General features: G+C 40.2%; 1 protein-coding gene across 4 annotated transcripts in view; it reads left to right on the top strand.

The window, feature by feature from the left end:
- Nucleotides 1-1,529: 1,529 nt before the first annotated feature.
- LOC132407610 (tetratricopeptide repeat protein 28-like) overlaps nucleotides 1,530-17,432 on the top strand; it is a 226,413-nt gene continuing 210,510 nt past the window's right edge. For 2 of the 4 annotated variants that reach the window (XM_059994373.1, XM_059994372.1), the window contains exons 1-2: nucleotides 1,533-1,665; nucleotides 13,559-13,665. In XM_059994373.1, the coding sequence (XP_059850356.1) occupies nucleotides 13,573-13,665 (93 nt within the window). In that variant the 5' untranslated portion in view covers nucleotides 1,533-1,665; nucleotides 13,559-13,572. Of the gene's footprint in view, nucleotides 1,666-13,558; nucleotides 13,666-17,432 lie in introns of all 4 variants that reach the window. The other 2 variants (XM_059994374.1, XM_059994375.1) reach the window with 2 other exon arrangements.

The raw sequence follows: 17,432 nt of genomic DNA, 5'->3' as shown, positions 1-17,432 counted from the left end.
TCACTATGGAGAAACCAATTAGGCATTCCTGACAGCAAAAATCCAATACTTAATGGTAGCTTGGATACTGCATATTTAATGCACAGTGCCAGCCAATGACAGGTACATTTGAGTTGCACAATGAAAGGAGACACATCTTTTAGTCTAGACCACACAGAATTGTTGTACCCAAACACGTTTGATGCACCATCCGATGCAAAGCAAATGCAATTTGCAAGACTCTGGCCACATATTTTGACTTCCTAGTCAATCAAATTGAACATGTTTTCTCCTGTAGCCTCTTGCACCGGAATTAAACCTAGAAATCCAGTTACAATTTCCTTTGTCCTAATGTGGTGAACTATGTGCCTGTCGCGACACGCCCCTGCTGACTGCTCCTGTGGCTCCTCCAACAGGCCCCTGTTTAAAGGAGATCTGCGGCCTGACGCTCGGCCTCAGTCTCCAAGACATTGTATGATAGACACTCACTCCTGGTTCCTTCTTCCAGTCAATAAAAGCCGATATCTCGCCTTTCGTCTCAGTGTGAGTTATTGATGGTGCATCACCTACCACTTAAAAATCGAACCAAAATACGTAAGTGTTTTTGTGTTGCAATGTCAGTAGATTCATCTATAATGATGGCATATTTCTTGTTCTGAGAGTCATCAATGAGATCAGTTTTCAATGCAGGCGAAATGATGTTTTTGATTAAGCATGCACACTTAGTTTTATGTAACTTTATGTGCTCCAGTGTACTCCCATGCCTACGCGCCATCATTTCACTCAGGTCGTCAACTGTACGTATTGCACAATGACAGGTCATGCTTTCAGCAATTTGCAGCTCTGCTGCCTTAACTTTATCACTATCTTTCCTCCATTAAGTTGTGTCTGGCCTTTTGATGGAGTTCTCCGATTTTTCAAGATTTGAAAGGTTGCTAATTCTTGGTAAAATGTTGCGGTGGCACAATTTACAATAAGCTGCTTCCGATCCATCGGCAGCCTTTTGGACCCATACAAACGTTTCTTCCCATTTGCTATTGTACTTACGATTGCACGAAGCTTTCCATTTCTTTGACGACATGGTCATGGGTGTTGATAATAAATGATTTATAAAAACAGCCGAAGGCGTCATAGTTTCACCACAGAACGTCATTACGTATAGAAAGTAGACTTCACGCTCAATTTGTATAATTATTTTTCACATCCAAACACTTCGGAGGTCCGGGACAAACTGGACCCGGACGCACGTGACCGACTTGCCGGTTTGGCGCCTTCTTGCCCCCCAGACTCAGTTGGCGGCAGAAATATTGCCAAATGTAACTGACCAAAAATGTATTTTTCTTAAAGGAAAATGTTTTAGAAAAAGGATGGTATGTGATTTTCGTACAGGTAATTTTAGCATGTGAAAAAGCCCAAAAGCCAAATGAATTTTCTGAAGCCAACCAGATTGGGGGAAAGCCATATTTCTGGCCGATCCGGTGACCGTGATATAGCTTCGCGCGCTCAATTCCGGACATCCCGCGCCGCCGTACAAACGTGCCGACCGATTGGACAACGCTGGTCTCATTCTCGACGCCCGCCGGTGACGCCACCGCGTTTCACCACGTGTCGCCGGTTGCCCTGGCGACGAGGACGCCGCATCCGCAGGAGCGAGAGGCCTCAGGTGGAGAGAGGTGTCAGCCTCAGGTGAGGCGGGGTCCGGGAAGTGCTACACCCACTCTTTACATCGATGCTTAAAATCAACTTAGCCTTTTGGGTTATATAATAGAAATAAATCCTTGGCAGGGGTTTGTCAGGCATTTTTGATTTTACTAGGCTTGGGTTTGCATGAACTGAGTGGTCGATTGCAAAATGGGTGAATGCTTTGTAATTGAAGAACTTCGGATATGATGGTGCATCCTTTCTTCAGTTAGGTACAGGAAGAGGCAGTTTGCATCGGTTTTACTCCGCTGATTGTAACCTCAAGGCATTCCCATCCACCTTTCACCTTCTTCGTTAAGATTCTATCTTTGCCTTAACATGTTCTGTTTCTACTACTGCCCTTTGAGGTGGGGCATTCCAAACAGTAACGACTTTCTGAGAGAGAGAAAAATAGATAAGGTTTCATTACTTTCTTAACTAAAAACGGGACGGGATATATCCCAGTTCAGTACAGTAAACGGGGTGGGGTGGTGGGGGGAGGGGGATAGCTGTGTTGTTGCGGTGATCTTTTTGTCCTCACTGTCCGCAGGACGGCAAATATTATTCATTTATTTCATGAAAGTTTAATAGGGAATTATTGACCAGTGAGTTCTGCATCAGCAGTAGACAAACTATTGGAGAGAATTCTTAAGAATCAAGTTTAGGAGCATTTGGAGAAACATAATCTGATAAGGGATAGTCAGCATGGCTTTGTGAGGGGCAGGTCATGCTTCACGAGCCCGACTGACATTTTTGAAGAAGTGACAGAACAAGTTGATGAAGGTAGAGCAGTGTATGTGGTGAAAATGGATTTTAGACAGACGTTTGACTAGGTTCCCTACGGCAGGCCCATTCAGAAAGTCAGGAGGGAGGGGGTTCTGGAAACTTGGCTTCGTGAGTGTCAGAACTAGCTTACCCATTTGTCCATGATTAGGAAGGTAAATGCAATGTTAGAAAGCATTTTGAGAGGACTAGAATGTAAATGTAAGGATGTAATGCTCAGGTTTTATAAGTCGTTGGTCAGACCAGGCTTGGAGATTTGTGAGCTGTTTTGGACTTCTTAACTAAGTTAAGAATTAACTAATGTTTGCATTGGAGAGGGTCATGAGAATGAGCCCAGAAATGAAAGGGTTAATGTATAAGGAGCATTTGCTGGCTGTTTCCCACTGGAGTTTAGAAAAATGATGGGGGATCTCATTGAAACGTATCGAATATTGAAAGGCTTAGACAGAGTGGATGTGGAGAGGATGTTTCCTGTAATGGGTGGATCTAGAAGCAGAGGTTACAGCCTCAGAGTAGAGGAACCACCCCTTCTGAACAGAGATGAGGAGAGATTTCTTCAGCCAGGGATCTGTGAAATTCATTGCCACCGATGGCCATTTAGGCCAAGTTATTAGGTATCTTTTAAAGTGGAGGTTGATAGATTCGTGATTAGTAAGAGCATCAACAGTTCTGGGAAGAAGACAGGAGAACAGAGTTGAGAGGGATAATAATCAGCTATAATGGCTGAGCAGACTTGATTGGTGAAATGGCAGAGAGCTTGTATTGATGGAGAGTATTCTGCCTGGAGGTTGGTGCCAGTGGTGTTCTGCAGGGACTTGTGCTCTGTGTGATTTTTATAAATGACTTGGACAAGGAAATGGAAGGATGGGTTAATAAGTCTGCAGATGGTATGAAGGTTGGTGGTGTTGTGCATAGAGTTATCGTGGGTTACAACAAGGTATTGACAGGATACATAGCTACACTTAGAAATGGCAGATGGAGTTCAGCCTAGAAAAGTGTGACATGATACACTTTGGAAGGTTGAACTTGAAGGCAAAGTATAAGGTTAATGGCAGATTCTTAGCAATGTAGGGGAACAGAGGGATCTTGGGGTCCAAATCTATAGCTCCAATTGCCATGTAAATTGATTGGGGGGGGGGTTAAGAAGGCAGGTGGTGTGTTGGTCTTCATTAGTTGGGGATAAAATTCAAAAACCACAAGATAATGTTGCAGTTCTATAAAACTCCGGCTAAACTACACTTGGAGTATTGTCTTCATTTCTGGTCACCTCATTATAGAAAGAATACAGAAGCTTTAGAGAGGGTGCAGAGGAGATTTACCAGGATGCTGCCTGGATTAGAGAACATGTCTTTTGAGGAAAGGTTGAGCAAACTAATGCTTTTCTTTTTGGAGCAAAGGAGGATGAGTGGTGACTTGATAGAGATGTGTGGATGACAAGAGACACAGTTAGCATCTTTTTCTAGTATTGTAATGGCTAATACAAGAGGGCAATCTTTTAAGGTGACTGGAGGAAAGTATGGTGAGATGTCAGAGGTAGGGTTTTTACAGAGAGAATGATAGTTACATAAAACCCATTGCTGGGTTTTGGTAGAGGCAGATACAACAGGTACATTTAAGAGATCCTTAAATAGGCACATGGATGAAAGAAATATGGTGGGCTATGTGGGAGGGAAGGGTTAGGTTGATCTTGGAGTAGGTTAAAAGGTTTGCACAACATTGTGAGCTGATGGGCCTGTACTATGCTGTACTGTTTTATGTTCTATAAGTAACATTTTAGGGATGTATCTTGGCTTGGTATGGTAACTACAAGAAATTGCAGGCAGTTGTAGACACAGCTCAACACATCATGGAAATCAGCCTCCCGTCCATGGACTCTGGCTAATCCTGCCTTGGTAAAGCAGCCAATATGATCAAAGATTCCACCCAACACAGATATTTATTTTTTACCCTATGCCAAGTTACAAAAAAAGCCTGAAAGCACATGCAGCTGGTTCAAGGGGAATTTCTATCCTGCTGATATAAGAATGGTTTCCTAGAAGGAAAAGGTGGGCTCTTGGTATACCTCTCAAGGTATAATCTACCTCGTTGTAACCATTGAAGTCGCTCCTCACTCTTTCTAACTGCAGTGAATATAAGTCTAGCCTGTCCATTCATTCCTGATAAGACATCATTCTCTCTTGCCATTCCAGCTTTAAGTTGGGTGAACCTTCTTTTTACTGACAATTTAACATCCTTCCCTAAAGTAAGCAGATGAATACTGTAGAGGTCTCATTCGTGCCCTACATAGTGAAAATGTAATCCTATTTTTGTAATCAAACTTCTTAACCCAGATGGCCTGCCTCACAGCATGGACAATAACATGCAATAACCTTTTTCTCTTGTGCATTTTCTAGGCTAGTTCTGACAGCAGTGATAGAATATAGAAAAATATGAGCAGCAGTTGGCAGTTCTGGCCCGCTCAGCTATCCAATGTAATTGCAGCCAATCCCTTATCTCAATACCATATTCCTATGTTCCCCCTTTATGTCCAAAATCAATCCATCTTTAAATATATTCAGTGACCTAGCCTGTACAGCCATCGGTGAAAGACAGTCACACAGGTTCATCACCTTTAAGTGAAGAAATGTATCCTCATCGCAGTCTTAAATGTCTTGTGCCATATCCTCAAATGCTGACACCTAATTCTCATCATCCCAGTCAGGGAAATGTTCTCTTCTGTATGTTGAGTCCAATCAGAATGTTTTAAGATCCAATGAAAGCTCCTCTCGTTCCTCTACTTTCTTAGTGAATACCAGATGTTGACCTAAAATCGATATATAATACATTGCCTGTCACCCAACACAGGGATCATCTGGGTCTGTACAAATGTCTCACCATCCTGGCTATCAGGCAGTGAAACTTCCTGATAAGTACTATATAATATCTTTTCTTATGCATGGAGACCAAAGCTACACAAGTACTCTGGACTTGATCTCCCTAAGGTCCTGAACAACTTTAGCAAGATAATCTTGATCCTCTACTTAACATCTCATGCAATGAGTGCAGTGTCAATATGCCATTTCACTTTTTAACTATTTGCTGCACTCATTAAACTTGTCTAAATCACCTTGATGCTCTTTGTATCCTCCTCACAATTCTCAATTCCTCCCAGTTTTATGTCATCAGCAAAATTAGAATCATTACATTTGTTACCCTTGGTGATAAATATTGTGAATAGCTAGGACCCAAGCCCTGATCATGAGGTACATCACTAGTTTCCTGTCTGCTGATCGGTTTTTAAACCATGTCAATACATTACCTCTGTGGGACATTATCAAAGGCCTTCTGATCATCCAAATTCACCGCACCCACTTGTTCTCTCTTATTTATTCTATCAGTTAAATCCTTCCAAAAGCTCCAATTGGCTTGGCACAGTACTTTCCGTAAATTCATGTCGATTTTGTCTAATCCCATTGATAGTTTTTGTGTCATGTTATCATCTCATATGAGGAATAGATATGCAGGCAGATTAAGGAAAGGAGTAAAAGCAAAAGGGTTGTTGCCATGGGTAACTTCAATTTCTCTAATCTATACTGGGATCTTCCAGAGGTTTAGACAAGGCAAAATTTGTTAGGTGCATTCAAGAGGTTAATTAAATCAATTTGTAGGTAGTCCAACAAGAGGAGAGGAGGCATTAGACCTGGTGTTGGATAATGAGTCTGGTCAGGTGATCAACTTTTCAATAGTGAGCAGTTAGGGAACAGTGACCACAGCTCCTGAAGTTTAAAGATAGCCAGAGATAAGGATAAGTATGAACCTTAAACTGGAGCAGGGCAGATTACAAGAGCCTTAAGCGTGAACTAGGGAGAGTTAATTAGGAACTGCTGTTTTCAGGCAAGTCCACATGTGACAAGTTGAGGGTGTTTAAAGACCAACTGCACAGAGTGCAGAACAGGTGTGTTCCCCTCAGAAGAAAGGACAAGGATGGCAAGGTAAGAGAAGTTTGGATGTCGAGGGAGGTGATGAAGTTAGTCAAGCAGAAAAAGGAAAAGTATAAAAAGCTTAGAAAGCTAGAGTCAAACAGAACCCTTGACGATTATAAAGAAGCCGGAAAAGAACTCAAGAAAGGAATTAGGAAAGCCCAGACAGGCCGTGAAAATACCTTGTCAAATCAGATTAAAGAGAATCCCAACTCAATTCTTTGTATACATCACGAGCAAGAAGATATCTAAGAGAGGGGGTAGGACTGCTCAAGGATAAAGGGGGGGGGGATCATTTACTTTGATGGAGAGGATGCGGGTTAAGTCTTTAATTAATTCTTTTCATCGATACTTCCCAAGGGAAAGGACATGGAGAATAGGGAGATCAGTGCCCAGCATATTAGTATGTGAGGGCACTTTGAGGTAATGGAGAGAATACTGTTGTGTCTGTTAAAGAACATTAAGGTGGATAAGTCCCCAGGGGCTGATGAGATATACTTCAGGTTCTGAGAGAGGTAAAGGATAAGAATGCTGGGACCTTGACCAATATCCTGTCTAGTCACAGGTGAAGTCCCTGAAGACTGGTGAATAGCTAATGTGGTTCTATTATTCAAGAAGAGAAGCATGGAAAACTTGGAAACTATAGACTGGTGAGACTTGCATCATTAGTAGGGACCTTAATGGAGATAATCCTGAGGGATAGGATTTATTAGCATTTGGAAAATCATGGGCTGAGTAGCGAGAGCCAGCATGGCTTTGCATGCGGCAAATCGTGTCTTACTAACTTGACGAGGTGATGAGGGTAATTGATGAAAGTAAAGGAGCTGGTGTTGACTGCATTGATTTCAGTAAGGCGTTTGACAAGCTCTCCCACAGGAGGCTCATCCACAAAATTAAGATGCATGAGATCCATAGTTAATTGGCCATTTGGATTCAGAGTTTCGATCAGTGATCAAAGAGACTTGTCTGTGATTAGTGGTGTTCTGCAGGGATCTGTACTGGGACCTTTGCTGTTTGTGGTGTATACAAATCACCTGGATGAAAATGTAGATGGTTGGGTTAGTAAGTTTGAAGATTGGTGGTACTGTGGATACCATAGAAGACTAGCAAAGAATACAACGGGATATTGATCATTTGCAGATAAGGGCAGAGAAATTGTAGAAAAATAGTAGATAGAGTTTAACCTGACCAAATGTGAAGTGAGGGGCATTGTTCTTACACAGAGGGTAGAAGCAGATACATTAAGGACTTTTAAGAAACCTTTAGACAGGCATATGAATGTGAGGGAAATGGACATAGTGTAGGCAGAAGAGATTAGTTTAGTTGGCCATTGATGACTAATTTAATTTTTTTTTGCACAATACTGTGTACTAAACAGCCTGTTCCTGTGCTGTACTGTTCTATGCTCTATATTCTTTATAACATTTTCCTTATTACTGTTAGTCTTTCTGGTCTGTAGCTCTCTGTTTTCTAAATAGAGAGTGTACATTTGGCATCCTTCAATATGTAGGAACTGTTTTACTAATTGTATGTCTTTGGAATATGATAACTAATAATCCATTATATCTGTGTTTATTTCATTTGAGTACGTACAAATTATCAGGTCATGGGGATTTATCAGATTTTAAAATCATAAATTTTTCCAGCACTCTCCTTTAATTCCTCCTGTTTCCCTAACGTTTCCCTATCTGTGTTCTCTTCCTTGAAGATCAAACCAAAGTATTTCTTTAATTACATCCCATTTTTTCCCATTCTCTCCCATTTCATTGTGTGCTGCATCTGCGAGGCTGAGTCCGGTGGCACCGTGGAAGTCCATAGTGGGGGTATTCCCTTCTGCCGCCTGCGTGGGATGACGAGTCTATCGGGACCCTGAGGACTTGTGGAAACTGTGTGTTGGTTTCTTTCGAACTTATAGTCTTTTAACGTCTTTGGACTAATTTCACTGTGCCCATGGTCTGTTTTTTTTTGATCAATTATGGTATTGTTTGCACTGTTGTAACAATATATTAACTACAGCTATATGTAACTATGTGGTTTTGTGTAGGTCTTGTAGCTTTCGTTTTTGGTTTGTTGGGTAGTAGAGTTGGTCTCCTGACTTGGTGTGTCTGGGTAGTCTTGCTTTGTCTGGTGGATTTGGTGCTCCATTCTTGGGAATGCGCTAAGATGGTAGCACAATATTAATGTGCAGCAGCTTCTCCAGACTCTAGATTTGGGGATTGCCAAACATTATGTGGATTTTCTGGTGTAATCTATTTTGTTGCGTGTTTTTGTGATGTCATTCTGAAGGAACATTGTTTCATTTTTTTAAAACATTGCAGTTGTGGTTTCTAAATGACAATAAACCGAAATTCAATTCAATTCAAAATTCAAAGTTCAAATTAACTTTACTATTATATTATGTATATGTAACCATATACTACACCCAGGTTCATTTTTTGCAGACATTCAAGGTAAAATAATGAAATACAATAGAATCAATGGAAAAACTACACACAAACAACCAAAGTGCTGAAGAAGTCAAACTGCAAAAAGACAAAAAAAACACCAAAAATAATAAATAAACATATAAATAATAGTAAGAATACGAGTTGCAGAGTCCTTGAAAGTGAGTCCGTAGGTTATGGAATCAGTTCACTGTTGAGGTGAGGGCAGTTGTCCATGCAGGTTAAGAAACTTGATGGTTGAAGTTTCTGAACTTAAGGCTCCTGTACCTTCTGAGTGGCAGCAGCGAGAATAGGGTGTGTTCTGGATGGTGTGGGTGGTTGATGAGAGATGCTGCTTTCTTGTGGTAGTGCTCTCAAAGATGTGCTGAATGGTAGGGAGGGGTTTTTCCTTTCTGACTATAAGAGACCTACATAAGCTTTCGCATTTTCTTCTTATAGAAGCTTTTACAGTCTAATATTCTTTTCAATTTTACTTTTTTTTATTTAGCTCTCTTTGCTAATCTCTTGGTCCTGTTTTTGTTTTATCCTAAAATGCTTCCAATCTCAAGCTTGCTTTTTTTCTGGTAACCCTCTGACAGCTTTTCAGATCTGGTCCAATCCCTACTGTGTTCTGTTAGTTATTTTTGAATATTCGTCCCTTTTGTGTTAGAAAGGAACTGCATTTCCTTTATTCCTTAAGTGATAATATTGTCTGGCTACACTCAAGTCTTTCAATGTACTGTAACTCTACAAACTATCAAACTAGCCAACTGACTGCACTGTGGTGAACTACATATACCTGTCTGGACACGCCCCCCCCCCCCCCCCCCCGCTGACTGCTCCTGTGGCTCCTCCCACAGACCCCGGTATAAAGGCGATTGGGGCCTGAGCCCTGCCTCTCAGTCTCCAGGACGTAGCATGGTGGTCAATTGCTGCTTGTTCTTTCTTCCAGTGAATAAAAGCCGATATCTCGTCTCACGTCTCAGAGAGTTATTGATGATGCATCATGCACAGACTTTCCTAGTTTCCTTTGTTTAGATTTTGGATCCTAGTTTCAGATTTAAACACTCCATTTAAGTCTTAATGAAGAACTCTCTCATGTTGTAGTCACTTTTTTCTAAAGGACCAGAGACAGCAAGGTGATTAATCAACCCTTCTCATTGCACGATACTCAATCTAGGTTCATCTGTGCCCTAGGTGGCTACAATAGGTAGTGGTCTAAAACAAGCATGCTATATACATTCCAGAACTTTATCCTGTCCAGTATTATTGCTAATTAGATAGACAAGTAAAATCAACCATGGTTACTCTTGTTACACACATCTCAAATTTCTACTTTCATTTTCTTCTGTCTGGAAGCCTAAAGTCAGTTTTCTCTGCAATTGTTCCATTCAATTCTAATTCAGAATAAAAATAAACTAGGTAAGCAACAAATGAATTGATTGCATGTGCAAGGTTCTATTTAATCTAATTAATGCATTGGCCCAAATTTTGTGTTTTTTTTTAATACTGGCTCATAACATACAGAGCTAGGCACATGTGTATAGCTAGGATGCCTAAGACTTTTGCACAGTAGTCTATTTGTCAATGTGGAGAGGAGAGCTAGTTTGTAAACCTGGAGGGAGCCGCAGATGTTGGGAATGGCGAGGGTGGAGCACTGAGGGAGGAGTGTGGGATAGGTGGCAGAGAAGGTGTACCAGGGAAGGGAGGTGGCATAGGTGCAGATGCACTCAGCCTTGAGACACCAGGCAAGGTCACTGGATTTCAAACACTTGGTTTATTGAACATTGCAGAATGTCTCTTTAGTGCTTCTCGGTCCCTCCCCCTTTTATCCAACCACGATTCCCCTCTCCCTGCCCCCTTCCCACTCTCAGTCCATAACAGAGACCCACATCAGAATCAGGTTTATTTTCACTCACATATGTTGTGAATTCTGTATTTTTTGCAGTAGCAGTACAGCTCAATGCTAATAATTACTACATAACTGTGCAAAAGTCTTAAGCACCCATGTAGGGATGGAGCAGGTAGAGCTTCTGATTGGAAATTGGTATCTGAATTTGGAAAGGCAACTGGAACTTGGAAATTTACGGAGAATGCAGAAAGCAGAAAAATATTAGTTTTTATAGGATTAACTCTGCTGTTAGGAACAATGTTCACCGTGACCCAACAGAGATCTCTGGATGACAGTACCTCCCCTTTCACCCTGGAAATAAAGCTCATCCTCAAATCAAAGCATGCCTTGGTTGCAAGCAATGTTCCTCCAATTTGTAATGACCAGAATGTGCAAAAATCTTGCACTGTGCAACCTTTTGCCCAGTGACAATAACATACGTGCACTGAATTTTATATAGAGAAGTATTCATTTTAACAGCTAGCAAAACCTGTCAATAAGAACTTTGATCTCTGGGTTTGATTGTTTTCGCTCTCATTCATCTGCACTCTCACAAAGCATACGTAGCAGGCCTATAGAGGGCAGTGAAGGATTTTCTCACTAGAGCACATGGTCCACATGTGATTTGCTAGTTACATGATGCTTTAAAAAGTAAAGTTTCCAAATATCACTCCACTTCTCCTCACTTGCAAATTCTCCAGCAACTTTTGCAAAGCAACAATATATGCAGGTAACAGCAGTTTCTCTATTGTGCATAAATATTCTTGCAGCTGCACACTCCTGGCCTCATGAGCTTTTGGTGTCACGGTTTGTACTGTTTCATTAAGCCATTCCACTTCAAATGAACTAACAGTTGCACATCACACCCTTTGCTTTTTTTGGAATTTGACATAGTGAATCAATAATTTCTTATGAATAAGCCAGTTCTAAAATCTGCAGACCAGTCTTCTATGTCCAAGCTGTCCGCATAAGAAACCGCAAAAGGAAATGTGATTGTGTATGATTGTGAAATATACTTAACATGCCAATGAAGTAGAGGGTGACAACCTTTTGTGTGCAGTTTTAATTCCTTTGTGTGCTAGTAGCAAAAGATGTTTGTGTGTGCACATACGTACCCCTTAGCAGAAACATTGGTTTCAAGGTGGTGGGTACCAATAATGTATATGCAGTGACATTGTTCCTTTATACCTGGTTGGAAACAGTATAAGGTGCAAGTGAAATAGCTAATTTTTGCCAACATTTCCATCAAGCACTCATTATTTGGGCTACATTTATTTCCAACCCACAATCGCTGAAAGAGTACAATTGCTTTAGGTCTTTTCCCTTAATAATATAGTATTCCATTTGATAATGGTACTAGAGATAAGCTCCACTACCTATTAAATGCTCACAATGGCGTGCATCTCAAATAGCCTCTGACAACCAGTCCAGATCATGGCCTTCACGTGTGACTTAGCTACTAAGCCCAATGGAACTGTTTCTACTGTCAGGAGAGGGGTCAACGGCATGTCACTGGTGCATTAAGAACAGTTGCTTCAGTCATGGTTGGCAGCTCCATACCATACTGTAATGCTGCTTAGAAGTTGGATCATACACCTGTGTTTTATTGTAGTACCATGAGGTCAGTATCGATGTAACGGTGTAAATTGCATTCACAGTCACTTCCTGATGAAGCTACAAGACTGAACTATGAATTTCTTGGCAGGGTTCACACTATGGTAGCCAAAGTTTTCCTAGTGTCAGACACACACCTCATCATGTCAAACATCTTCCAAGGTATGTTTGAGGGTTTATGACTTAAACTGGACCCAAGTCCAGAAAATGACAGTCACAAGAAACAAGGAGCACAATTCACTGAGTTATTCATTTAAACACCATTTAAAATGGCACTAGTTTTACAATGGAACATTTACAAGACAGCCCCAAAAATCACTGAAATGTTCACTTGCCTCCTAAAGAGCTACGATTGTTCAAAGAGAGCTTACTCTTGGATGTTATTGCAAAAGGGTCTTGGATCTGAAATGTTTGCAGTTTCATTTTCTGTCTGACCTATTGAGTGGTTTCAATATTTTCTGTTTTCAGTGCATACAATATTTTGCATTCATTTAAAAAAATACAAATTCTGGGCAAGAGTCTTCCACCACTTTGTAATCTGACCACAGTCTTTGCTTTGAAGACCAGCCTAAATTTCAAAATTTTATCCTCCTGATCATCAGTATACAAACTTGTGCTGTGGGAATTTAATGAATACCATTTTCATCTTGTCAGCCCCTTCCATATTAGGCTTATGTCTTCCTTTTTACCTGTCCAACTCACCCTTTGGAAATAATCTTTCTGTTACTCACAAATAACTCATCTGCTTAAAAGTTTGTGATTAGATATTGTACACCTCATTTATTCATTTCTATAAAAATACCTGCATTTCTCCCAGTTTCCACCCCTATAAACTTAAGGAATCTTTTAATATTATAATTCTTGTATTTTCTTCTATGTTCAATCAGTACCATTCTTTCATGTTAATATTTATTGTACATAAAAACAGAAAATGCAGGAATTACTTATCCTAGTCTAAGTGTGTAACAATACATGTCTTTGGAAGCAGCTTAATATATATTGTATAGATAGCATTATAGTGAGGCCATATACAGTCTGGTTGTTGAAAGAAATCATGAGATGTGGTCTTGTAATACCCTGTCATCTGTTGCACACTGACGAACTTGCATCTTCCAATTTGCCTTTGAGCATACTGCCCTCGTACTCTTGTAAATGCTGGTGATGCTGAGGAAAGACGAGGTGTATCTTCTTAAAATTCTGTGATTGAACATGTTTTTTTGATCCCACAGACCCATGAGTGAGGATGATTGTGAATGTTGATCAGACCAATATGCTAATGGATGCTCCCCATAGGCAGGTCTTGTCTTCTGGAAGCACAATCACAGACTCTCAAAAGGTAGGTATCATAAATTATTCCATTAAATGACAGCACTAATTGGATTTGTCCTCAGTGTTGCATGTTTGATAAAATCAGGTATGGACATTATAGGATTAATTTTGCACAATATGTGGCTTCAATCTTGTGTCAGGCCTGTGGGACATAGTATTGGAAATACTTAGTAACCCAGTGACATGTTGCAATCAGTTAATGAGTCTATCTGAGAAATGTTAGCTGGTGGGAAAGGAGCCAGGAATCACTTATTGCTTGTTTCAGTTGCAGAATCACAGAGTCAGAGAGTTAGAGCACAGAAATGGGCCCCACAGCTTAGAGTCTGAACTACGAACAAGCATCCATTTAACTATTCCCAAGCCATTTTAATGTGAACCGTTTTATTGTCCCCACATTTCTACCGCTTATATACACTAGGAGCAAATTACAGAAGCCAGTTGCTGTACCTAGTTTGTATTATGGAGGGGGGAGGGAACTGGGGGATTCTGACGTGGTCGTGAGGAGAATAAGCAAATTCCACATCAGCAGTATTGGAGGTCAGGACTGAACTGGGGTTGTAAGGGCCCATTCCAGCATTAACTAGATATCAATGGATCTTTCTACTCATACTGACATCCATTACGCATTCCAACTACTGAAAGTGACACAAGCTTGATGTACAGACTTCTGGTCGCACATTAATAATTGTTTCTTGCAAGCAACTTGCTTTTTTCTCCCTGTCTCTTATTAGAACCCATTTCTGTCAGTTACTATCTCGATTTCTTTTCTTCTGTACGAGGGGTGATTGATAAGTTTGTGGCCTAAGGCAGAAGGAGTCAATTTTAGAAGACCTAGCACATTTATTTTTCAACATAGTCCCCTCCTACATTTACACACTTAGTCCAGCGGTCGTGGGGCATATGGATCTTGGACCTCCAGAAAGTGTCCACAGCAGGGGTATTTGATAAGTTTGTGGCCTAAGGTAGAAGGAGATGCATTATACAGCTCTTGTTACATGCACATGCAGTTCTATATTCTATACTTCAAACCAGAAAGTTTGAAGTTAATAACTCATCTCCTTCTACCTCAGGCCATGAACTTATCAATCACCCCTGATGAGTTATTAACTTCAAACTTTCTGCATAATCACTCAAAGAGTTGAACTGCATGTGCATGTAATGAGAGCTGTATAACTCATCTCCTTCTACCTTAGGCCACGAACTTATCAATCACCCCAGCTGTGGACACTATCTGAAGGTCCAAGATCCGTATGCTCCACAACCGCTGGACTAAGTGTGTAAACGTAGGAGGGGACTATGTTGAAAAATAAATGTGCTAGGTTTTCTAAAATTGACTCCTTCTACCTTAGGCCACAAACTTATCAATTACCCCTCATATAGTCTGGCCTGCAGAACATTTCTCACAACAACAAAGTGTAACGTGTTGTTACTAATCTGATCTTATCAGTCAGTCTACTACTACATTTATTCATTTGATTTCACCCTGAAATAAATATTCACTTTTACTCATCCTTCCACCATTTACTTCGCTACTGAAAGCAAACTTGTTTTCTGATGAAGAGTGTTGGACCTGAAACACTAACTGTTTCTCTTGCCTCAGATGCTGTCTGACCTTCAAGTGTTTCCAGCATTTTCTGTTTTTATTTCAAACTTCTGGCATCTGCAGGTTTTAATTTTCTTTTCTTACATTGCCCTGCAGTAGCAGCAGCAACAGTTAAGACACAAAGATTTGTATTTACACAGCACTTGCATTATCTTAGGATAACCCAAGTGCTTTGCAGCCAAATAAATGCCTTTGAAATATAAACATAATATGTGATTTAAATATAAAGGAAGACCTTGTTAGAAACTAGCAAATTTTTTGGTTTATGAATGTTGACTGAAGCATAAGTATTGGTCAGGACACTTTGAAAGTTAATTTGCTCTTCTTTGTTTCATGCTCTTGGATTTTTCCTGTCTACTTGAATGGGCAAACTGGACATTGGCCTCATGTTTGGTCTAAAGGATAAGCGCAACATTGGATTAGTCCTATGCTGGATGTAAGATTGGATTATGCAGGTCAAGTCTCAGGAGGAAGTTGATCACACAGCCTTCTAATTTTGAGCTGTAATGATTCCAGCTGTGCCTCAGCTAACTCTAATCAATTGAAGACACTATCACTTGATGGTTTCTTATCCTCCTATGCCATCTGGGACCATTGATAATCTACTTAGGGATCGTGATTTATTGGAGTCTGTTTTCAAATAAAAGATCAAAGGTTCAAAGGGATCTCCGACAAAAGTGGTTTAAACTTTAATTAGATTAAAGATTCAGTCAGAAATAGCGAAACTAACAGTTATTGTAAGTTTTAGTGATAGGGGATTTGGATGCAGTGGCTTTTCCTGGCACATTAGAGCAAGACCCTTTGCAAATAAACTCTTGTCAGGCATCCATCTGGGTACAGGTACTGATTATGACAGACGTTTCAATGACAAACTCCACCATCTTCATAAGGGATGATGGTGGAGTTTCTCATTGTCATAATCAATACCTGTACCCAGCTGGATGCCCGAGAAGAGTTTATTTGTCATATACACAGGGAAAGTACTAGATCCTTTTTCAAGACCCTTTGCCTTTCCTGGTATTAATAAATTATTTGGAATGAAATATCTGGGCGATGATTAAGAAGTTTGCTGATGCTTCAGTAATTGGCAGTATGGTTGAAAGTTAAAGTTCTTGGCTGCAGGAGCACATCAATGGACAACCACAAGGCTATGAGCCAAGAACTTAGAAATTGCGTTGAATGGCATATTTCTGAGTTAAAATTAATGTTTTTCCAAATATTTAGAATTGGTGTGCAACAGTTACGAATAAAACTCTATGTTACTAGTTTCACTTTCCTTCCTTTCTCTTCATCTTTTTGAACTTTTTCCAACTTTGAGCTTTTTTAATCTTCATAGTCACTACTTACTGATGACTATTCCAGCATTTTATATTTTTGTATCCTAATTTCTGGCATCCATTTATTTTTCTATAAAATAGACTATATAATTATATTCATGCTGCTCTTTATGTGAACTGACTGTGGGAATTTTGGCTTCCAGCTTTATAGTAACAATTACAGTTCAAAAGTATTCTGGAAGGTACAAAGTACTTTGGCATATCATCAGGTTGTGGAAGTTTCTGTTTCATAGAAATCATTCACTCACTGATGGTATCAGTCGAAATGCTGAATTGGTTAGATCACATTACTTGTTTGAATAACAAACTTGGAAGAAAATTTTGATGTAAGAGGAAGTTTGAGAATGTGAATTTTTAATAACAATCCCTCCCAGAAGCATGCCAGGTCCTACATTAGAATATTCAATGGATTTGATAGACAAATTAGTTTTTTTTGTCACAGGTACATCAAAACTTTGAAATCTGCAGTGAAGCATGTCATTTGTGTTAAATCAAATTGGTGAGGATTGTACTGGGAGCAGCCCACAGGTGTTGCTATGCTTCTGGCTCCAACATAGCATACCCACAACTTAGTAATCCTAACCCTAACCACACATCTTTGGAATCTGGGAGGAAAACCACGGGGTCAAGGGGAGAATGTGCAGACTCCTTCCAGACAGTGGCATGAACAAAATCCCAATCAGTGATTGCTGGCAACATAAAGCAATTGCACTGACTGTTACACTAATGTGCCTGCCTCCCACATTTCAAGTCAATTATAAAGACTCGCTACCTGAAAAAAGTATGAAGACTAAATAAACACAGAACAGTTACCACACGGAGGAGGGCATTGAG

The sequence above is a fragment of the Hypanus sabinus genome, chromosome 18 (genome assembly GCF_030144855.1).
Source record: "Hypanus sabinus isolate sHypSab1 chromosome 18, sHypSab1.hap1, whole genome shotgun sequence".
In the NCBI taxonomy this organism is placed as follows: Eukaryota; Metazoa; Chordata; class Chondrichthyes; order Myliobatiformes; family Dasyatidae; genus Hypanus; species Hypanus sabinus.
The sequence above is the reverse complement of the archived record's forward strand: the minus strand, read 5'-3'. Positions and strand labels throughout refer to the sequence as shown.